At 45.7% G+C, this 23,555-nt stretch overlaps 1 protein-coding gene across 2 annotated transcripts; it reads left to right on the top strand.

Annotated features, from left to right (window-relative positions):
- Nucleotides 1-451: 451 nt before the first annotated feature.
- LOC123774573 (pancreas transcription factor 1 subunit alpha) lies at nt 452-22,942 on the top strand. 2 transcript variants are annotated; one of them, XM_045768949.2, is made up of 9 exons: nt 479-536; nt 1,817-2,011; nt 9,248-9,407; nt 11,615-12,309; nt 12,440-12,711; nt 15,449-15,511; nt 17,829-17,990; nt 20,445-20,583; nt 21,716-22,942. In XM_045768949.2, exons 5-9 carry the CDS (start codon nt 12,568-12,570, stop codon nt 21,826-21,828), a joined length of 621 nt encoding a protein of 206 aa, XP_045624905.1. In that variant the 5' UTR covers nt 479-536; nt 1,817-2,011; nt 9,248-9,407; nt 11,615-12,309; nt 12,440-12,567; the 3' UTR covers nt 21,829-22,942. The 2 variants fall into 2 exon arrangements, with proteins under 2 accessions (XP_045624906.1, XP_045624905.1); XM_045768950.2 differs by lacking the exons at nt 1,817-2,011; nt 9,248-9,407 and having other exon boundaries at nt 452-536.
- The last annotated feature ends 613 nt before the right edge of the window (nt 22,943-23,555 follow it).

Here is a 23,555-nt window from a genome sequence, read left to right as displayed (position 1 = left end):
TTCGTAAAAAATACGTCACATATTGAGTTTATCGATGAGAACATTCTACGGCGACGATGAGAATCCGCCCACCTGTCGCGGTGTCCTCGTTCCTGTCCCTCTCGACTTGGGCTTCGGCCCGTCGTGTCCGGGACCTTTCCTGGGTGATGTCGATGGCGGTGGTTCGATAAATTACTCCCATCTTCCGTAAATATTTGCACTTTCAATTTTGCTTTTAAGATATCGTATATATTCACTAAACGAGCGACATTATGTTAAAGTTCTCACTGTAACCAAAATTCCTGGCGTAAGTTTCGACGACGAAGATCAATAATCACCTCGACGTATCTTCTTAAAGCACCCGCCTACATGGGTGAAGCCCCCACGTGATTGGCCGACTTTATCCCGCGCGGCCCGCTGATTGGCGGCCGAACTGAGTTGCGCGGTAAGGCTCCTTGTTCTGTAGGTGGCGGCTAATTACAGTGTCTTCACATGTTCCCAACCTCTGACCTGTGTGCTCCACCAGGTTACTACATTACTGTAATTAATAATTTCAGGTAGTGTTCCTCAGTAGTTCAGAACTTGTAGAAATATCAAGTTGCGTTTGTCTTCTTCCAAAGACGGTGGGATGAGATAACAGTAAATGTTATCTAATGGCTGCCAGGACGGAGCCGTCGTGTGTACAACCATCCTGTAGTCCAGTGTGTGGGGCTACTCCTATATTACAGTGCAAGACTAAGAAACTTAATTTGCATATACAGCGCACATTTCAGTGTATGGCGCCTTGGAATATATATATTTTATGCGGTTGAAAGACGGTGTGAAGTCACAGCCATTTTGTTTTGACTGTGTTGACGTTTCTACGCATCTTCCTGTGCCAGCTTTCGTTACACCACCGAGCACAACCAGTCGCTAATAGTGAGGTGAACGTATTAAGATAAATATCCCAAAATGCAGGCGATGAGTCGCAATAACGTGGCTAAAGTATATTGACCAGACCACACACTAGAAGGTGAAGGGACGACACACTTCGCCGTCGTCCCTTCACCTTCTAGTGTGTGTGGTTTGGTCAACATCCCAAAATGAATAGAGTTTGTTCTGCTTCTTAAACATTCAGAGAGTATAAAAAAGTGACCAAGAAAAGAAGCAGATGTGTACGGAACAGCGCAGAATTACACCAGCCTTGAAAGCCTTACGTGAACCTGACGAGAGCTGAACAACCTTTAGTTCAGAGTCAGTACTGTAAGTGTTGAACTCGGTAACGCTGCACGCTAACAGGCACGTGCGAATGTGCATATGTGCAGCTGAACAACAATTCTGATAATGAACTCAAGTGTTGAACACATACATTAGTATAAAGTTTGTTATTTTGTAAAAAGAAAAATGTACGATTCTTAGATCATTGTTTGGCTAAGAAGAGAATGATCGTGGACTGTTAATTGCAGCCGAGTAATTAAGAAATTAGCGAAGTGTAATGTTTTCAGAACAAAAAAAAAGTATATGCATCCACCTCTTTAAAACAAAAAATTATAATCATTGACTATTCTAAACTGTTATACCAACAATCTGGAAACCTTAGAAATCAGTGACTGGTAAGATAAGGTCTACGATACAACTTGTAAGATCGATACAACACCTTCAGCTGAAAGTTTTGAAAAATACCTTCTAAGATTTGGTCAATGTCTGGACACAGTAGCAGCGATCAGTGACACGCTACGGTGTATAATATCATGTGTTTAGTTGGACAAAATACTTTAAGGAAATATGCCAGACTTGGCACAGTACCGTCAAGCTGAGTCATTACAGAATACAGCAACTCTTTTTGTCCGTGTTTTAGCTGGACTACAATACTCCCAGTTACACCCAGCAGCTCCCAGGAGAGCATTATGCACGAGGGACTAATCACAGCCTCACTTCCCAGTGACATCTGACAAGTCGTTAGTGACGAGTCGTTGGAGTGACGTTAGTGACGACTCGTGGAGTGTCGTCACTAACCCGAGGCACTAACCGGAGCCTCACTACAGTGTCTCAGGTACGTGAAGCCTCCCTCAGTAACTGTGTGTTACTGAGCAGCTTCACTGCTGCTCGGTACACTATCGTACACCAGTCTCTTGTTGTCTCCTGTGTGGCTTAACTTGTAACTCATCAGAATTATTATCATATTTTTGTATATTTTTCTGCAGTAATTCGCTCAAATCACGACCTTAATAACTTATTTTGGTGAAACTATTTACTGTTTATAGACATATCGGTCCGTTTTATATATTTTATATACTGATTTGCTTTCAATTTCGACATGAAAATATACTTCTTGCAATGCTCCGCCGTCAATCAAAACCTGCAATTAATATAGTCTAAGCAACTTGTATTTCTTGGCCACCGCTGTAGCGTCAAAATAAAATATTAGTTTTTAGATTTAGATTTAGATTTTTAGATTTTTTATTCAGGTAAAGGTACATACATTGAGTTACATACATAATGTTGGATTTAAAGATAGAGAATGTACATACAATACCTAAAGCCACTAGTACGCATAGCGTTTCGGGCTAATTTATTGCTAATTTATTGCTAATACAATTTTCAAGAGTAATTCAAGAGTCTTCACAGAGACATAATAACATGGGATAAAAACCCACAATTGTGTATTTGGGAAATTTATGTAAGGAATTTACACCAAGACTTTCACACTCTTTCACACTTTATCAAGGCCTGAGTGTGTGATTAGACGTTCAGATGTAAGTCTCGTCCTGACCACACACTCAGACCTTGACAAAGCACTCAGGAGAGTGTGAAAGACTTGGTGTAAATTCCTTATATAAATTTCACAAATACACAAGTGTGGAGTTTTATCCTATTTTCAAGAGTGTCCGAAGTAGAAAATTGATCAGATTGAGAAAGATAACAGCAATGTTATCTTGTCCATTTTAACCCAACCACTTAGACTGGACGGTAGAGCGACGGTCTCGCTTCTTACAGGTCGGCGTTCAATCCCCGACCGTCCAAGTGGTTCGGGCACTATTCCTTCCCTTCATCCCATCACAAATCCTTATCCTGACCCCTTCCAAGCGCTATATAGTCATGTAATGGCTTGGCGCTCTGTCTTTGCTTCAACCTTGTCCATTTTAAGTTCAAATTATTTTATCACGTCAGTAAACAAAAAATTCTTATTCAGATTCAGAAATATTTTCCGTAAAAACTTATTGCAAATGATTGCAACTATTGCTGAGCTAAACAGGCGTAGAACAATCAATGAAACTTAAATTTTTTGGCATAAAGTTCGAAATATTTAACCTATAATTTAAAAGGTGACAGATATTGGGAAAAACATGACAGATATTGGGAAAAACATGACAGATATTGGGAAAAACATGACAGATATTGGGAAAAACAAAGTGTATTTTACCATTAGAGAAGTAAAGTAGATTTCGGCACAATTTATTTTACTAAAATGGGTTATCGAAAAGACAATATTAAATACCAATGAATATACCCTTCTCGTAACATGAAGTTAAAAAATACTGAGGTCGTGAAAAATGTATATATATACATATTCTGGGGCTATCCAGGCTCAAAATCATTTCAAACACACAAACATACATGTGTCTGTATATGTGATCTTACTGGTCACCTGTCTCTGTATATCTGATCTTACTGGTCATATATCTGTGATATTACTGGTCACGTGTGTCTATGAGATCTTACTTGACATGTGTCTGTGAATGTGATCTTACTGGTCCTCTGAGAGAGATACACAGAGGCAGAGACAGAGAAAGAGAGCGAGAGAGTGTGTGAGAGAGAGAGAGAGAGAGAGAGAGAGAGAGAGAGAGAGAGAGAGAGAGAGAGAGAGAGAGAGAGAGAGAGAGAGAGAGAGAGGAGGAGAGATATGGGGGAGGGGGCGAGAGCTGTGGAGTGAGAGCGAGCAGAGAGAGGCAGGAAGGAGATAAGTATGAGAACGTTCAGGTGTTCCTCACCAGTTGTCTGTGATGGTGGTGTTGGTGGGCGCACTTGAGAGCCATCTAGTGGCACGAGGCTGTACTCTCCCCCAGCTTACACGTCCACACCAGGCTGTACTCTCCCCCAGCTTACACGTCCACACGAGGCTGTACTCTCCCACAACTTACACGTCCACACGAGGCTGTACTCTCCCCCAGCTTACACGTCCACACGAGGCTGTACTCTCCCCCAGCTTACACGTCCACACGAGGCTGTACTCTCCCACAACTTACACGTCCACACGAGGCTGTACTCTCCCCCAGCTTACACGTCCACACGAGGCTGTACTCTCCCCCAGCTTACACGTCCACACGAGGCTGTACTGCTGGCCATCCTTAGCGTCCTCTTGACTTTGTCTGCGTCTTCATGGACCATCTTGATTCTTGTCTTTATTTGCTTCAAAGTTATTTGACATACAACTTCGAAAAAGTCATTTTTCTCGTGGACCGTCTCGCTATTTCATCGATTGCCTCCTGTAGCACTATTTGCACATCTGACGGGATACACATTAATCTGATTTTAGTCCCATTTTTCGTTGTTTAATATATTTTCTACACTGACTTGAGGGTTGGTAGGAGCCCGTAGCAAGATTGGTATAGTGCTGTTTTAGTTGTTAGTGCTGCTGCTGTTATTACTAGTGCTGCTGCTGTTATTACTAGTGCTGCTGCTGTTATTACTAGTGCTGCTGCTGTTATTACTAGTGCTGCTGCTGCTGTTATTACTAGTGCTGCTGCTGTTATTACTAGTGCTGCTGCTGCTGTTATTACTAGTGCTGCTGCTGCTGTTATTACTAGTGCTGCTGCTGTTATTACTAGTGCTGCTGCTGTTATTACTAGTGCTGCTGCTGTTATTACTAGTGCTGCTGCTGTTATTACTAGTGCTGCTGCTGCTGTTATTACTAGTGCTGCTGCTGTTATTACTAGTGCTGCTGCTGCTGTTATTACTAGTGCTGCTGCTGTTATTACTAGTGCTGCTGCTGTTATTACTAGTGCTGCTGCTGTTATTACTAGTGCTGCTGCTGTTATTACTAGTGCTGCTGCTGTTATTACTAGTGCTGCTGCTGTTATTACTAGTAATAACAGCTTCATGCCCGTATCCCGTCGGTCCAGCAAGACCTACAATTATCTTAACGTTCATTATTTAATAAAAAACAATGCTACGCACTTAAATTAATTTAGAAACCTTATTCTTACCTTCTCGTACCTGCTCATGACCTCTTATCTTACTCTTTTATCTTATACATTTTCCTGTACCTTCCTCTCTTCTTTACGGGCTATTCATGCCCGTGCCACCTCTTTGGTGGCTTAATCTTCATAAAATGTTTCAATCTCACTCTTATCACTCGACTTGATAATGGTGCCGGACGGACCGAAACGTCGTCGCTGGTCCATCTTATGAGTTGTGGTTTGGTCATCTTAATTTTGACAAGAAATTCAAGACATCTATTTGCCAAATATTAATTGACTGAAATGCCAGGATGAAGTCAAATAAAAAATGAAATCTGAAGACTTTAAGGTCCCAGCTGGTGCTGCCCAGCTGGTCCTGCCCAGCTGGTGCTGCCCAGCTGGTGCTGCCCAGCTGGTGCTGCCCAGCTGGTGCTGCCCAGCTGGTGCTGCCCAGCTGGTGCTGCCCAGCTGGTGCTGCCCAGCTGGTGCTGCCCACCTGGTGCTGCCCAGCTGGTGCTGCCCAGCTGGTGCTGCCCAGCTGGTGCTGCCCAGCTGGTGCTGCCCAGCGTTCTGTCGGTGCTGAAGTGTTTGAGATACGCGATAGTTTAGACATTTTTTTAACAATCTTAGAAGCGATCTCTTTAACCCACAAAGGATTAATTTTATGCAACCCAAATCTTATATTTAACGTATTATCATTATATCTAATTAGGCTAGATTGAATGATACTTTTTTGTCAATAAATGATTTGCTTAAGGTAAATAGACATTTAGAGTCTAATGCAAAGGTTGATTAGATCATTCAACTCTATATCCAAAATAAATGAGCAACGGATTTGATTCCTGCTCTGATCTTGCACTATTTTGACGTTAAAGAATGTATTTGGTCAAGGATTTTACCGACTGACCGATGTACAGCTTATCTTAACTCTTACAATGTATCTAAGAGACACACATCAACTTAGCATCGGGGAATTCTTTATCAGAATATTTTAGCCTGCGCTCATAGCTTTAAAAAACAAACTAATGATAAAATTGATAAATTTTATCAATTATTTAAATTGATAATGATAAAACTGTGCAGGAAATTTGTGCCACATTCTGAGTATATGGATGAATAACCATATTTTTGGAGTGATTACCTTTACAACAAGGGAAGAGAATTATCAAGGGAAAACACCAAGCCATTACGACTATATAGCACTTGGAAGGGGTCAGGATAAGGATTTGGGATGGGACAGGGAGGGGAAGGAATGGTGCCCAACCACTTGGACGGTAGGGGATTGAACGCTGACCTGCATGAAGCGAGACTGTCGCTCTACTGTCCACCCCAAATGGTTAGAGGATGATAAGATGTTTTCTTGACCTGCATTAAAGCTGTATTTTTAACAGATTTGGTACATTGCAGCTTAAGAGGCAATCGCAAATATTTTCGACTTGTGTTCCATAAATTCAGGATTACACACACACACAGTTAAGCTCTCAAAAACATTGAGGGAAATAATGAATATCTCACCTTAATGTGGTGATTGGAATTAAAAAGCACATATAAACGTTAGTAAGTTTTCAATTAACACTGAACAAATTTGTACCTTGTCTGGCCAGACAAGGCATCTATACCACTTAATACATCTATACCACTTAATATCAGTAAGTAATATACTGGACAAAATGCTAGTTAAAAAAAACTTCACGTATAAATTACTAAATACTGGGGATAATGGGTTTTCCATTGTCACGCCAAACACCTGGACATAGAATTTACCATTAAAAACAAAGGTATTATTCTTAACACAAAGTTTAATCAAATTAATATTGCAAACAGGCAATACCAAGTTATTTTTAAGTAGTTGGGTCAACATGTATTTCAATCGATGATCAACTTGGAATCCAGTAAACAAAGTTGTCACTTAGGAACACACAATGGCTGAATGATACATTCAGATTTGTTTACTTAATAATTCAACAACAGTTCTTAAGGAGAGGCGTAGACGCAGCTCCCACTAAGGAGGCTCGAATCTGAACAAGGTACCTCACAATTTGTGTCACTTTCTTTCTGCACTCTAAATTATATTCATTTTCGGTACTCTGGGCCAAATATTTTTGTTGCTAATTGTTAATTATATTTCCTTGAACGTCACATGTTAAAACGTTCATTTGATTTTCTCTCTCTGCTTTGGTCCTGACACTTTTAACGAGGGGAAAATGCAAAATTTATTTTTATGTTTCACTGTGGCTTTCCTTCCATTTTAAGGTTAATAGTCCTGTGACCACACACACACACACACACACACACACACACACACACACACACACACACACACACGGCCTCGTAGCCTGGTGGAGGGCCTCGTAGCCTGGTGGATAGCGCGCAGGACTCGTAATTCTGTGGCGCGGGTTCGATTCCCGCACGAGGCAGAAACAAATGGGCAAAGTTTCTTTCACCCTGAATGCCCCTGTTACCTAGCAGTAAATAGGTACCTGGGAGTTAGTCAGCTGTCACGGGCTGCTTCCTGGGGTGTATGTGTGTGGTGTGTGGAAAAAAAAGTAGTTAGTAAACAGTTGATTGACAGTTGAGAGGCGGGCCAAAAGAGCAAAGCTCAACCCCCGCAAACACAACTAGGTGAATACACACACAAGAAACTCTGCCCATTTATTTCTGTCAGGGTTCGATTAGAAAGAAAGAATTACATAGAGAAATATGTAGTAGATATAATAGAGGAAAATAGATTGGTTAGAAAGGAAGGGTTCAAGAGCTAAGAGCTCGATTCTGCAGACTCAAATAGTAAATACAAAAATTAAATACATACACACACACACGGAACTAACAGCGCTTGAGAGTCATAACCGAAAGGGCTTGGGTTCGACTCTCGGCCCAGACAGAAACAAATGGGCAAAGTTTCTTTCATCTGATGCCTCTGTTTCCCTAAAGTAAAAGATATATTTTTTAATATTATTTTTTTTTACCACAGACGTGGCCTCACATTTACAATGCTAACCAGCATATATATACATTTTCTTCTGTCCTCTATGTCCTTCATTAGTTCCATATATGAATGTCTCCTCACGATATTGATCATAATGTTTAATGCTACAACTTTCAGGTCTTTGTGAATTTGTTTGATCCGTAAGATTTTCATCAGATATTTGTTTAAGTATTCTCTTTGTCACTGCTAATGAAACACCAATATTAATTTCTACTACAGGCTGTCTTTGTAAGTATGTCAACAGTGTCATCTTGAGGTTATCTTGAGATGATTTCGGGGCATAGCATCCCCGCGGCCCGGTCCTCGATCAGATCTTTTTGTTACACATCCTTACGAAGCAGCCCATAGCAGCTGTCTAACTCCCAGGTACCTATTTACTGCTAGGAAAGTCATGCTTTGAGACGCCAACTTGTGATAGAAAGCAAAGGAATTTAATTTCAAATCTGTTTTCTTTAGCAGCTAAATCATTTAACATAATTTTAATTCATTGTGTCAGGGGACAGGCAGCCAGAGTGTATTCATACACCTTAGGCTTATATTGAGGCTCTCCCCCTCCCCCCAAGACCAAATTACTGACCCTCCCCAGGATGCAACCCCACAACATGCTGACTAACTCCTGAATACCTACTTACCGCTAGGTGAACAGAGGCATTAGGTGAAATAAAAATGTGCCCAACCATTTCTGTCCCGCCCGGGATTCTAACCCGGAATTCCCTATTGTGCATCGAGAACGAAGCCGACTGTAATACCAGGATCCCTTAATCTATAGGAATATCTCAGACTACATTCTGGGTGTTACTGCTAAGTGCGTTCTATGCCAGGAGTGCACGCTGCGACTCACATTATATCAATTATATATTCCAGTATATATGTAAGAGTACAAGTCCACAAATAGGTACCAGGGAGATTGGAAGCTGCCACTGGTTGCATCTCGGGGGGTGCTCGCGTGCGTGTGAGAAATATATGTAGTAGATATTAGACAACCGTCAGTTAGACAGGCGGGGCCCAAGAGCATGCACCTCGATCCTGCAGACATAAATAGTAAATACAAATATTGAATACCTTATTTACAAAAGAGGTCACCGTAAATTACAGTTCCTCATATAATTTATTTTTTTTGCAGGTTGCGTGTTCATGGAGTCTGAGGCTGGCGGAGTCTGAGGCTGGCGGAGTCTGAGGCTGGCGGAGTCTGAGGCTGGCGGAGTCTGAGGCTGGCGGAGTCTGAGGCTGGCGGGAAAACGAGTCACACCAAAAATAATCTACAACAGCGAACTGGGAAAACTGTAAAAAAAAAAATAAGCTTTATAAAACCACAGTTCCCGCGAGGAGTACCCATATCAACACAGGAATTGTATAGCCTATTTCAAGTTTAAAAAAAATGTCACCCACTTGGGATATTGTTGGATGATTCTGATCACTTAGATTATGATGGATGGCTCTGTGATTACGTGGGATAATGTTACATGTTTCTATGACTGAATGTGTAGGTCACCACGTGAGATTATTTCTTGAAACATAGTAACGAGAAAAATAGGCTTACCTAGATCAAAATAAAACATTCTGTGCGCATGGTCCGTGCGCACAGTGGTGCCAAGTCGCTGCAGTGCGATAAAACGGGTTAAAACATGTCATTTAAAGACCTTAAAACTGTCAAATACGTAGTTACAGTTTACTTGTCGTCCAATTTAATGAACTCATACATTAACCTTTGTTAAATTGGCAATAATGATGCGTAATTTAATTCTCTGCCTCAATTTTCAGATTTTGTTTACTATTTTCGTTTGAAAATATGATACATTATCCAACAATAATATAGTTTGTTAATATAGCCAATACTTGTCCTGACTCATATACATGTATGTATATCATTTATATACATATGTATGAAATTCATATTCATAGAACACCATTCACTGAAATATGTATACCAGTAAGTCACATATGTACACTGTTTATGGACATTATAATTTATATATATATCTCTACATATTAAATGCACAATTTATGCACCATTCATGAACTTGATATATATATTATACATGCGCATATGAGCACCCCCCACCCCCAACACACTACCCCCCCTCTCACTCAAACACCATCCCCCCCCACATCAACCCACCCCAGCCCCGCACACCCTCGCTACAACCCCCCCCCCCCAGCCACCACCCTATCCCCACCCACACAAACCAACCATTCCAGCTTGTATCTTTGCTCTCCCAACCACGAGTAAAGCAACACCCAGGAACCAAGAGACACAGAAAAAAACTTTTAAGGTTATGGTTACGTCACAACTACCATTGTTACCAGTCAACACAACTACCATTGTTACCAGTTACGTCACAACTACCATTGTTACCAGTCAACACAACTACCATTGTTACCAGTCAACACAACTACCATTGTTACCAGTCAACACAACTACCATTGTTACCAGTCAACACAACTACCATTGTTACCAGTCAACACAACTACCATTGTTACCAGTCAACACAACTACCATTGTTACCAGTCAACACAACTACCATTGTTACCAGTCAACACAACTACCATTGTTACCAGTCAACACAACTACCATTGTTACCAGTCAACACAACTACCATTGTTACCAGTCAACACAACTACCATTGTTACCAGTCAACACAACTACCATTGTTACCAGTCAACACAACTACCATTGTTACCAGTCAACACAACTACCATTGTTACCAGTCAACACAACTACCATTGTTACCAGTCAACACAACTACCATTGTTACCAGTCAACACAACTACCATTGTTACCAGTCAACACAACTACCATTGTTACCAGTCAACACAACTACCATTGTTACCAGTCAACACAACTACCATTGTTACCAGTCAACACAACTACCATTGTTACCAGTCAACACAACTACCATTGTTACCAGTCAACACAACTACCATTGTTACCAGTCAACACAACTACCATTGTTACCAGTCAACACAACTACCATTGTTACCAGTCAACACAACTACCATTTGCACCAAGAAATCACATTAATGTCTTGTATCAGTGAGAAAATCAGTAGAAGCGATGATGAGGATTCGAGCCTGACCATTGGTTCGCCCCAATCAATTCTGCAACGACATGCCCAAAAGTAATGCAACCTGGGATTCAACTGAATCCTCTGGGGAGGAAGCCCTGAGGCTTCCATTGAATTCCCAATCAGGGTTACACGCATTATTGGAGCTTGAAGACTCCAATTCTTGAAGACCCTGGAGGTAAAACTCTTATACCACAGCCAGAGTGCATGCGAGCAATGTGTGAAACCCTCATTGGGCTTCAGCGGAAGCCTCAGGGGCCCCTCCCTAGAGGATTCAGTTGAATCCACATCATGGCTTCTATTGATTTTCTCACTGATACACCATTGTTGCCAGTCAACGCAACTACCATTGTTACCAACCCACATAACTACAATAACAATAGAACTTAATTATGTTTCCAAAATCAATATATTTCTATTTCTAGATCGTCCTTATGTTGTTGAAATCAGAAATGATGCGAGGAATCCCTGTGGTAACGAGGATTCGGAAGCTTGGTAATGAAGCTTCAGGTGCTTGGTAACGATGCTTCGTATGCTCAGTAACGAGGCTTCAGGTGCATGGTAACGTGGCCTTTGAGAGCTTAGTAACAAGTATTCAGAAGCTTCGTAACGGAAATAAAATTTAACACCTGGTGGAACCCAGACCAAAAGACTATTTTCATAACTCGATGTTATAGAAAAGGAGGTGATTTCTTTATTATTTTTTCCAATACTTTGTTGTGATTAATCAAAGAGGAAATAAGACACTGTTAAAGATTAATAGTTTTTATAAGAGTATAAATGTATGCAAAGTGAAAAAAAAGAAAGACCCAGCAGCATCCAATCCTAACTGTGCGTTATCGCGTGTTATGCAATAATAACACAAAGCGTCAATACGATTTCTGCGAACACGGAGGTCTGCGAACAGGAAGGTCTGCGAACAGCGAGTTCTCCGAACAGCGAGGTCTGCGAACAGCGAGTTCTCCGAACAGCGAGTTCTCCGAACAGCGAGGTCTGCGAACAGCGAGGTCTGCGAACAGCGAGGTCTGCGAACAGCGAGGTCTCCGAACAGCGAGACGAGGGGCAGGAATAACAGACTAGTGAGAGAGACAGACGGCCCAAATGAGAAATAAAGATGAAGGTAAGAGGCGTTGACACCATATAATACCGATATATATAAACAGATTGATTGTAAACAGAGGGGGAAAAAAAGGACAAATGTATCATATTTTCGCATCAATATAACAAACTTCCCTTCTCCCACTTCACAGGCAAAGAAGACACACAAAGAATAAAACGCATTACCAGGAAAGAATAACCCGCATAAACGCGAAGATACCCAGGCGAGGAACGGGAGAAGACACCAGAGCCAACAGAAGAAGAGGAGCTCGTAGCCACCATGTACAGCATGGACGGCTTCGATATGGAGGCGCTCAACAGGCAGTTCTTCGAGTCGGCGGCCTTCAGCGAGTTCCAGGCCGGGGTGGTCTTCGAGCCGGGGAGTGGCGGCTCCTCCCCCGCTCATCTCGACCAAGAGAACACGGTGAGTATGGGAGAGTGGTAGTGAGAGTGTGGTGGGAGGAGGTGTCTTGGGAGAGTGGTAGTGAGAGTGTGGTGGGAGGAGGTGTCTTGGGAGAGTGGTAGTGAGAGTGTGGTGGGAGGAGGTGTCTTGGGAGAGTGGTAGTGAGAGTGTGGTGGGAGGAGGGGTCTTGGAAGAGTATTAGTGAGAGTTTGGTGGGAGGAGGGGTCTTGGGAGAGTGGTAGTGAGAGTGTGGTGGGAGGAGGGGTCTTGGGAGAGTGGTAGTGAGAGTGTGGTGGGAGGAGGGGTCTTGTGAGAGTAGTAGTGAGAGTGTGGTGGGAGGAGGGGTCTTGGGAGAGTGGTAGTGAGAGTGTGGTGGGAGGAGGGGTCTTGGGAGAGTAGTAGTGAGAGTGTGGTGGGAGGAGATGTCTTGGGAGAGTGGTAGTGAGAGTGTGGTGGGAGAAGGTGTCTTGGGAGAGTGGTAGTGAGAGTGTGGTGGGAGAAGGTGTCTTGGGAGAGTGGTAGTGAGTGTGATAGTGTCTTGGGAGAGTGATATGAGAGAGCAAGAAATGGTGTATTCGAAGATGATGCCTAAGAGGGTTTTTGCTGCATCCTAGAGAATCCTACTGCACCCTCTAGGAATGCTAGAAGGTGCAGTAATACCCCAGGTTGCAATCCTTCGACCTAGTCGTATCATGGCTGGGAACACCCAGCGCATAGGTTCGAACCCTCACCACGGCTCCTGTGACTTTGGTCTTTGATGCATGACGTCAGTGTGATTACTCTCTGTGTATATTTCGAAGCTGGAGGCATATGTTGTATATAATATATTGCTACTGTGTGTGAGAGGTGGGCACAGTGTGTGTGTGAGAGGTGGGCACAGTGTGTGTGTGTGAGAGGTGGGCACAGCGTGTGAGAGGTGGGCACAGTGTGTGTGAGAGAGGTGAGCACAGTGTGTGTGAGAGGTGGGCACAGTGTGTGTGTGAGGTGGGCACAGTGTGTGTGTGAGAGGTGGGCACAGTGTGTGTGAGAGGTGAGCACAGTGTGTGTGTGAGAGGTGGGCACAGTGTGTGTGTGTGAGAGGTGGGCACAGCGTGTGAGAGGTGGGCACAGTGTGTGTGAGAGGTGGGCACAGTGTGTGTGTGAGAGGTGGGCACAGTGTGTGTGTGTGTGAGAGGTGGGCACAGCGTGTGAGAGGTGGGCACAGTGTGTGTGAGAGGTGGGCACAGTGTGTGTGTGAGAGGTGGGCACAGTGTGTGTGTGAGGTGGGCACAGTGTGTGTGAGAGAGGTGGGCACAGTGTGTGTGAGAGGTGAGCACAGTGTGTGTATGAGAGGTGGGCACAGTGTGTATGTGTGAGAGGTGGGCACAGCGTGTGAGAGGTGGGCACAGTGTGTGTGAGAGGTGGGCACAGCGTGTGAGAAGTGGGCACAGTGTGTGTGAGAGGTGGGCACAGTGTGTGTGTGAGAGGTGGGCACAGTGTGTGTGTGTGAGAGGTGGGCACAGCGTGTGAGAGGTGGGCACAGTGTGTGTGAGAGGTGGGCACAGTGTGTGTGTGAGAGGTGGGCACAGTGTGTGTGTGAGGTGGGCACAGTGTATGTGAGAGAGGTGGGCACAGTGTGTGTGAGAGGTGAGCACAGTGTGTGTGTGAGAGGTGGGCACAGTGTGTGTGTGTGAGAGGTGGGCACAGCGTGTGAGAGGTGGGCACAGTGTGTGTGAGAGAGGTGAGCACAGTGTGTGTGAGAGGTGGGCACAGTGTGTGTGTGAGGTGGGCACAGTGTGTGTGTGAGAGGTGGGCACAGTGTGTGTGTGAGAGGTGGGCACAGTGTGTGTGTGAGAGGTGGGCACAGTGTGTGTGTGAGAGGTGGGCACAGTGTGTGTGTGAGGTGGGCACAGTGTGTGTGTGAGAGGTGAGCACAGTGTGTGAGAGAGGTGGGCACAGTGTGTGTGAGGTGGGCACAGTGTGTGTGAGAGGTGGGCACAGTGTGTGTGAGAGGTGAGCACAGTGTGTGTGTGAGAGGTGGGCACAGTGTGTGTGTGAGAGGTGGGCACAGTGTGTGTGTGAGGTGGGCACAGTGTGTGTGTGAGAGGTGGGCACAGTGTGTGTGAGAGGTGGGCACAGTGTGTGTGTGAGAGGTGGGCACAGTGTGTGTGAGAGGTGGGGACAGTGTGTGTGTGTGAGGTGGGCACAGTGTGTGTGTGAGGTGGGCACAGTGTGTGTGTGAGAGGTGGGCACAGTGTGTGTGAGAGGTGAGCACAGTGTGTGTGTGAGAGGTGGGCACAGTGTGTGTGTGAGAGGTGGGCACAGTGTGTGTGTGAGAGGTGGGCACAGTGTGTGTGTGAGAGGTGGGCACAGTGTGTGTGTGAGAGGTGGGCACAGTGTGTGTGAGAGGTGGGCACAGTGTGTGTGTGAGAGGTGGGCACAGTGTGTTTGTGAGAGGTGGGCACAGTGTGTGTGTGAGAGGTGGGCACAGTGTGTGTGTGAGAGGTGAGCACAGCGTGTGAGAGGTAAGCACAGTGTGTGTGAGAGGTGGGCATAGAAAACACAAATGTTTGTAAGCCGTAATGATTAATAGTACATCATATTTTATCCGGTGGCGATTATTTGACGTCAAAATACGGTGCCATATTCAATAGGACAGGTGGCTAGGCTGGATGAAGGGTTATATAGTGTACTATACACACTAATATAGACACACTATAGTGGAGGAACAGATCCGTCTACCCAGAATGTCTGTCTAACTCTGGTTTCCTTTTTGAAGTACCTGATGTTTGAGGGCGACAGCGGAGGCTCCTCTCCGTCACACAACGACCAGGAGAACACGGTGAGCACCAACGACCTCTGGATCTGTCTACACACGACGGCTCTTGAAGCGGTGTTATCGCTGTCAAAACGACGGCTTCTGCTGCCAATATATTTGTCTGGGAACTTCCTCTATTCTCACCTACTGCTGCTGCTGCTGCTTGGGTGCTTGCATCCCTACTCTTTGTTGCAGATTATTATTGTCTTTTGGGAATGTTTTTATCTGTTATTTTCGGGGTTTTCTGAGCCTGTTTGGTTATCTTTTTATCCGTTCATACTGCTTACTGTATTCTATTTTTGTTCTCAATGTTTCTGCATGACCTGCAGCTGACTTTCTGTTTAGCCTAGTCTAACCTGTTGTCTGGTTTTCTCTTGTTGTTGCTTGCTTTAGGCAATAACAAGAGGGATCTTGCTTTTGTGCATCTCTCTCTTTTTCTTAGCCAGAGTGCTCCTATTGTTGAATGTCCTTACTTAGCCTCTTACTGAATGTCCTCTCCCGACTTTATTTCTCCTTATTGTCTGAGCATATTTTCCTTCCATTCTACTGTCTGTCATCCCTTTATAATATCCATGTAAATGTCCATTTATGTTTTATTGCCTGGTATAATATTTCTATGGTCTTGGCTTATCAATAATCTGCCTCGGTTTTTTTTTCAGAGATATCGTCTCCGTTTTTAGCTTATAAACGGTCCGAGGATCTAAATGAGCTAGTATGAGTACCCAATCACGTATCTGTATACGAAATCCGTTTTTAATCTGCATGTCTTAATTATCACTGATGATTATCTATAGGTTTGTAATCTTTAGTAAAACATTCACATATTTACACATTTTTTTTTATTGTTTCAGAAGGAATTGGTAAATGTCATCATCTATAGCAGCCATGGCTGTCAGTCACGCTGCTCACGCCTTATGCGTTAATCTCGTCGACAGCTGTATAAAATGAGCCTAATTTCAGATTTACTGTCATACAAATTGGCACGAGCCTATATTGTATCAAGTAGTCATTAGTAGAAACTCGTAATTTTTCCCTGTTAAATAACTGTTTCGGCATGTCGTAGCTTTTATTTCGACCACATAACAATCCATGTGTGTCTGGAGTGTTTGACAGTCACACAGTACCTTCCCAGGTGTATATGAAGTGCTTGACAGTCACATAGTACTCTCCCTGGTGTGTCTGGCGGTGTTTCCCTGCCACACAGCTCCTCCCTGGTGTGTCCGGGATGTTTTCCTGCCACACTGTCCCTCCTTGGTGTGTCTGGTGTGTTTCCCTGCCACACACCCCCTCCCTGGTGTGTCTGGGATGTTTCCCTGCCACACAGCCCCTCCCTGGTGTGTCTGGGATGTTTCCCTGCCACACAGCTCCTCCCTGGTGTGTCTGGGATGTTTCCCTGCCACACAGCCCCTCCCTGGTGTGTCTGGGATGTTTCCCTGCCACACAGCTCCTCCCTGGTATGTCCAGGATGTTTCCCTGCCACACTGTCGCTCCTTGGTGTGTCTGGTGTGTTTTTCTGCCACACAATCCTTCTCTGGTGTGTCTGGGGTGTTTCACTGCCCCACAGCCCCTTCCTGGTGTGTTTTCCTGCCTCACAGTCCTTCCCTGGTGTGTCTGGGGTGTTTCCCCTGCCACACAGTCTCACCCTTGTTTGTTTCCCTGCCACACAGCCCCTCCCTAGTGTTTCCCTGCCACACAGCCCCTCCCTAGTGTTTCCCTGCCACACAGCCCCTCCCTGGTGTGTTTCCCTGCCACACAGCCCCTCCCTGGTGTGTTTCCCTGCCACACAGCCCCTCCCTGGTGTGTTTCCCTGCCACACAGCCCCTCCCTAGTGTTTCCCTGCCACACAGCCCCTCCCTGGTGTGTTTCCCTGCCACACAGCCCCTCCCTGGTGTGTTTCCCTGCCACACAGCCCCTCCCTGGTGTGTTTCCCTGCCACACAGCCCCTCCCTGGTGTGTTTCCCTGCCACACAGCCCCTCCCTGGTGTGTTTCCCTGCCACACAGCCCCTCCCTAGTGTTTCCCTGCCACACAGCCCCTCCCTGGTGTGTTTCCCTGCCACACAGCCCCTCCCTGGTGTGTTTCCCTGCCACACAGCCCCTCCCTGGTGTGTTTCCCTGCCACACAGCCCCTCCCTGGTGTGTTTCCCTGCCACACAGCCCCTCCCTGGTGTGTTTCCCTGCCACACAGCCCCTCCCTGGTGTGTTTCCCTGCCACACAGCCCCTCCCTGGTGTGTTTCCCTGCCACACAGCCCCTCCCTGGTGTGTCTGGAATACCATCCGTTAAGGCGTATGATTACCTTTTACTGCTCTTATATCTGGTGCATATTCCCTCTCATATCCAGGTGCTGCGCAGGAAGAAGAAGCGGCGGTGTCTGATGGCGCAGATGCAGCAGCGCCAGGCGGCCAACATGCGCGAACGCAAGCGCATGCAGAGCATCAACGACGCATTCGAGGGCCTTCGCGCGCACATCCCGACCCTCCCGTATGAAAAGCGGCTCTCGAAGGTGCGTGGGCCCCGTGTACTCACCTAGTTGTGCTTGCGGGGGTTGAGCTTTGACCAAAGAGCCAAAGCTCAGCCCGGCCCTCCCCCCCTCCTCCAAATACAACTATGTGTGTAGACACACTGTCACCTACACACACACCTATATACACACCTACACACACACCTATATACACACCTACACACACACCTACACACACACCTATATACACACCTACACACACACCTATATACACACACCTATATACACACCTACACACACACCTATATACACACCTACACACACACCTATATACACACCTACACACACACCTATATACACACCTACACACACACCTATATACACACCTACACACACACCTATATACACACCTACACACACACCTATATACACACCTACACACACACCTATATACACACCTACACACACACCTATATACACACCTACACACACACCTATATACACACCTACACACACACCTATATACACACCTACACACACACCTATATACACACCTACACACACACCTATATACACACCTACACACACACCTATATACACACCTACACACACACACACACACACACACACACACACACACACACACACACACACACACACACACACGCACACACACACACAGCCACAGAGATATTAGAAAGAACTTTTTTAGTGTCAGAGTGGTTGACAAATGGAATGCATTAGGCAGTGATGTGGTGGAGGCTGACTCCATACACAGTTTCAAGTGTAGATATGATATAGCCCAGTAGGCTCAGGAATCTGTACACCAGTTGATTGACAGTTGAGAGACGGAACCAAAGAGCCAGAGCTCAACCCCCGCAAGCACAACTAGGTAAGCACAACTAGGTGAGTACAACTAGGCGATTATAACTAGGCGAGTACAACTAAGCGAGTACACTCACACACACTTACCTTACAGGCCTAATAGAATTCCATGATCAGGTGACAAAAATTAAGCAAGAAAGAGAAAGGTGGGCGGACTTCATTTCCTTGGACTGTTGGAAAGCCTTTGATACAATACCCCATAAAAGGCTGGTACATAAGCTGGAGAAACAGGCAGGAGTAACTAGTAAGGTGCTCCGGTGGATAAAGGAGTGCCTAAGCAATAGGAAGCAGAGAGTTACAGTGAGGGGTGAGACCTCAGATTGGCGTGAAGTCACCAGTGGAGTCCCACAGGGCTCTTTACTCGGACCTATCCTGTTTCTGATATACGTAAATGATCTCCCAGAGGGTATAGACTCATTCCTCTCAATGTTTGCTGACGACGCCAAAATTATGAGAAGGATTAAGACAGAGGAGGACATCTTGAGACTTCAAGAAGACCTGGACAAGCTGCAGGAATGGTCGAACAAATGGTTGTTAGAGTTTAACCCAAACAAATGTAATGTAATGAAGATAGGTGTAGGGAGCAGAAGACCAGATACAAGGTATCATTTGGGAGATGAAATACTTCAAGAGTCAAAGAGAGAGATAAAGACCTGGGGGTTGATATCACACCAGACCTGTCCCCTGAAGCCCATACCAAGAGGATAACATCAGTGGCATATGCCAGGTTGGCCAACATAAGAACGGCATTTAGAAACTTGAGTAAGGAATCATTCGGAACTTTGTATACCGCATACGTCAGATCAGTCCTGGAGTATGCAGCTCCAGCCATAGTCCATATCTAGTCAATCATAAGACTAAACTGGAGAAGGTTCAAAGGTTTACCACCAGACTAATACCCGAACTGAGAGGTATGAGCTACGAGGAGAGACTACGGGAATTAAACCTCACTTTGCTGGGAGACAGAGGAGTTAGGGGGGGGGGACATGATCACATATAAGATTCTCAGAGAAATTGACAGGGTAGATAAAGACAGACTATTTATCACCAGGGGCACACGCACTAGGGGACACAGGTGGAAATTGAGTGCCCAAATGAGCCAGAGAGACGTTAAAAAGAATGATTTCAGTGTCATAATAGCAGACAAATGGAATGCATTAGGCAGTGATGTGGTGGAGGCTGACTCCATACACAGTTTCAAGTGTAGATATGATAGAGCCCAGTAGGCTCAGGAACCTGTACTCCAGTTGATTGACAGTTGAAAGGCGGGACCAAAGAGCCAGAGCTCAACCCCCGCAAGCACAACTGGGCAACTAAGTACACACACAAAAAATCAGATCCTAGTAACAGTATGGAACAAAACGTATAATTTTCCCTTGTAATGTTACCTCTGCGTGTAAGTTTCTGTGTTCAGTATACCCCGACCAGTATAACTTTCAGCGGTCCACCTTCACTAAACATGGTAGTCAGCGAGGTTATAGAAACGCTACTCACTAACACAGTGTTAGCGCTTTCCCCTGACCACTCAGCACCTCCCCCTGATCATTCAGCACCTCCCCCTGACCACTCAACACCTCCCCCTGACCACGGTGCGCCTTGGGCTCTCCGCAGGTGGACACCCTGCGCCTGGCCATCGGGTACATCAGCTTCCTGGCAGAGCTGGTGGCGAGCGACCGGGCGCCCGACCCTCACCTTCACCCGCCTAACCATAACGACGCCAACAGGAAGGTCATCGTCAGGAGTTCTAGAAGTGAGTCGCTGCTGTTTTGAGGGAGGGAGGGAGGGAGGGGGAGGGGCAACTATCAGGAGAAAATACCAAGCCTTTACTATATAGCACTATGAAGTATGAAGGGGTCAGGATAAGGATTATATTCTCAGATCTAGGAGACTCGCTCTTGGGGGGTCAGATGTGTGAGTGAAGATGACACCAACTCATAGTTTAGTATATTGGAAATTCTAACTCTTTTGTGTTATACTTAAATATATATTTTTATAGTCATTTGCCTAAAGTAAATATTTTACCTAAATTGGTATCTTAACTTTGCTGTTTCAAGCATGTTATATCTTATTTTCTATCCCATATCTACCTTCCTTTCCCTCCCCCCCCCTCTCTACATCTCTCTTTCTCACACAACTCTCTCTCACTCTCTCTCTCTCTCTCTCACTCTCTCTCACTCTCTCTCTCTCATTCTCTCTCTCTCTCATTCTCTCTCTCTCTCTCTCTCTCTCTCTCTCTCTCTCTCTCTCTCTCTCTCTCTCTCTCTCTCTCTCTCTCTCTCACTCTCTCTCACTCTCTCTCACTCTCTCTCATTCTCTCTCTCTCTCTCTCTCTCTCTCTCTCTCTCTCTCTCTCTCTCACTCTCTCTCACTCTCTCTCATTCTCTCTCTCTCTCTCTCTCTCTCTCTCTCTCTCTCTCTCTCTCTCTCTCTCTCTCACTCTCTCTCACTCTCTCTCTCTCTCACTCTCTCTCTCTCTCTCATTCTCTCTCTCTCTCATTCTCTCTCTCTCATTCTCTCTCTCTCACTCTCTCTCTCACTCTCTCTCTCTCTCACTCTCTCTCTCTCTCTCATTCTCTCTCTCTCTCATTCTCTCTCTCTCATTCTCTCTCTCTCACTCTCTCTCTCTCAGTCTCTCTCTCTCTCATTCTCTCTCTCTCACTCTCTCTCTCTCTCACTCTCTCTCACTCTCTCTCATTCTCTCTCTCTCTCATTCTCTCTCTCTCTCTCTCTCACTCTCTCTCTCTCTCTCTCACTCTATCTCGCTCACTCTCACTCACACATTTTATTTATAATATTCTATATAGGATATATCCCTCCCTCCCTCCATCCATCCCACCTACTATCCCTCAGTTGCATTAACTAACTCTCCATCCCTCTGGCAGCGAGTGTGGATAGCGTGCCACACTCCCTCACCTGGTCCCACGTCCGCCCACACGTTATTAATGGCAAGGTGTCCGCCAAGACATGGATCCCAGAGCCGCAGAAGCGCCAGTGAACATTCGGTGAACACTCGAGGAGCACTTCATGAACCCTAATTGAAGATTTAGTGAACCCTCAGTGAACAGTGAAGTTAAGTGAACAATGAATTGTCAATGAACACTTGGTAAACCTTTGGGGAAACCCTGGTCGAACTTTCGGCGAACACTCGGGGTTGAACACTATGAGAATGCGTATTGAACGTTGTGAACGCTTGGTGAACATAGTAAGAGCGAATATTGTGGTCACTTGGTTCGCGCTGTGAACGTCTGGTGAACGCTGTAAGCTCTTGGTGAACACTACGAATCTTCAGAACATTTTACAAAATCATGAACACTCGTGAGCATCTAGTGAACATACGGCGCTATAACATATAACAGTGAACACTCAGGGCGTGGCACTGTCACCGAGGCACTTGGGGCGTGGCACTTACTGAACTCAGTGACTTTCACAGTGGGGGGGGGGACTTACAAGAGCAGCAATGCAATTTGCATGCAACAACAATCACGAGGAACTGAACAAAATGGCGATCAAGACCTCTTAGAGTGACTATGTCTGCGTATCCACAAAAATGGAACTTACATATATACGAGAACATTTCAACTGCTCCAAAAGTTCTGAAGTTGATTACGTTCAGCAATGAATGTGAAGAGTAATGAAAGCGCTGGACATTGAACTTTTGCATTGGCTTCTAGAGAACGTGGGAGAATGTTCTGCCGTTAGTGGTGAACACACCGCAAGCTTCAAAAGTTCGATACAAAGAGTTCGATTCAATGTCCAGTCAATTCCTATTTTCATTGAGATGTTCGAGTTTCAAGACTCTTTGATGGCACCGATGGTTAGAAGTATTTAGTGTTAATATGTCGAGTTTTTCACTCTGTGCGTGTGTGTGTATATATGAATGTGTGATTTGCATATGCGTGACTGGGACTGTCAGTCTCTCCTTGGAGAGACTCCCCTGGGAGTCGACCAGGGGCCTTGGGAGTCGACCGGGAGCCCCGGGAGTCGACTGGAGGCCCTAGAAGTCGACTGGAGGCCCTGGGAGTCGACCGGGGGCCCTTGGGAGTCGACTGGGGGCCCCAGGAGTCGACCGGGGGCCCCGGGAGTCGACTGGGGGCCCCGGGAGTCGACCGGGGGCCCCTGGGAGTCGACCGGGGGCCCCGGGAGTCGACCGGGGGCCCCGGGAGTCGACTGGGGGCCCCGGGAGTCGACTGGGGGCCCCGGGAGTCGACCGGGGGCCCCTGGGAGTCGACCGGGGACCCCGGGAGTCGACCGGGGGCCCCTGGGAGTCGACCGGGGGCCCCGGGAGTCGACCGGGGGCCCCTGGGAGTCGACCGGGGGCCCCGGGAGTCGACCGGGGGCCCCTGGGAGTCGACCGGGAGCCCCGGGAGTCGACCTGGGCCACAACACATTTGAGGTATTACACAAGACATTGCTTTAGGTTGTGTGGGCATGCCAGTTACACCGCTTTTTCTACGCTTACTCTACCAAAGATTAGTAACCAAAGATTAGTGACCACAGCTCAGACACCATGGGCGGGTATAGGCCTGTAGAGCGATCGCTCGGGTGTGGCTCCCAGCTGTTCGTTGCCTAAAGACAACAAAGTAATTATAAAAAAGGCTTGGCGCCTAATTATAAAAAGGCGCCAGGCGCTAAATATCACTAAGGATGCCAGTTCTAGAACAAAGGCGCATAAGGCGAACGATATCAAAGGTATCTGATTCACCAAGGATTCTATCGAGGGAC

The sequence above is a fragment of the Procambarus clarkii genome, chromosome 51 (assembly GCF_040958095.1).
Source record: "Procambarus clarkii isolate CNS0578487 chromosome 51, FALCON_Pclarkii_2.0, whole genome shotgun sequence".
In the NCBI taxonomy this organism is placed as follows: domain Eukaryota; kingdom Metazoa; phylum Arthropoda; class Malacostraca; order Decapoda; family Cambaridae; genus Procambarus; species Procambarus clarkii.
This window is presented reverse-complemented; position numbering and strand designations above follow the sequence as displayed.

What these genes read in the sequence shown, in the direction of transcription:
- LOC123774573 (XM_045768950.2), top strand. Translation starts at nt 12,568, where the DNA reads ATGTACAGCATGGACGGCTTCGATATGGAGGCGCTCAACAGGCAGTTC. An exon ending in ACAACGACCAGGAGAACACG is followed by an intron (nt 15,512 to 17,828) that starts GTGAGCACCAAC and finishes TCTCATATCCAG; the next exon opens with GTGCTGCGCAGGAAGAAGAA. An exon ending in ATGAAAAGCGGCTCTCGAAG is followed by an intron (nt 17,991 to 20,444) that starts GTGCGTGGGCCC and finishes GGCTCTCCGCAG; the next exon opens with GTGGACACCCTGCGCCTGGC.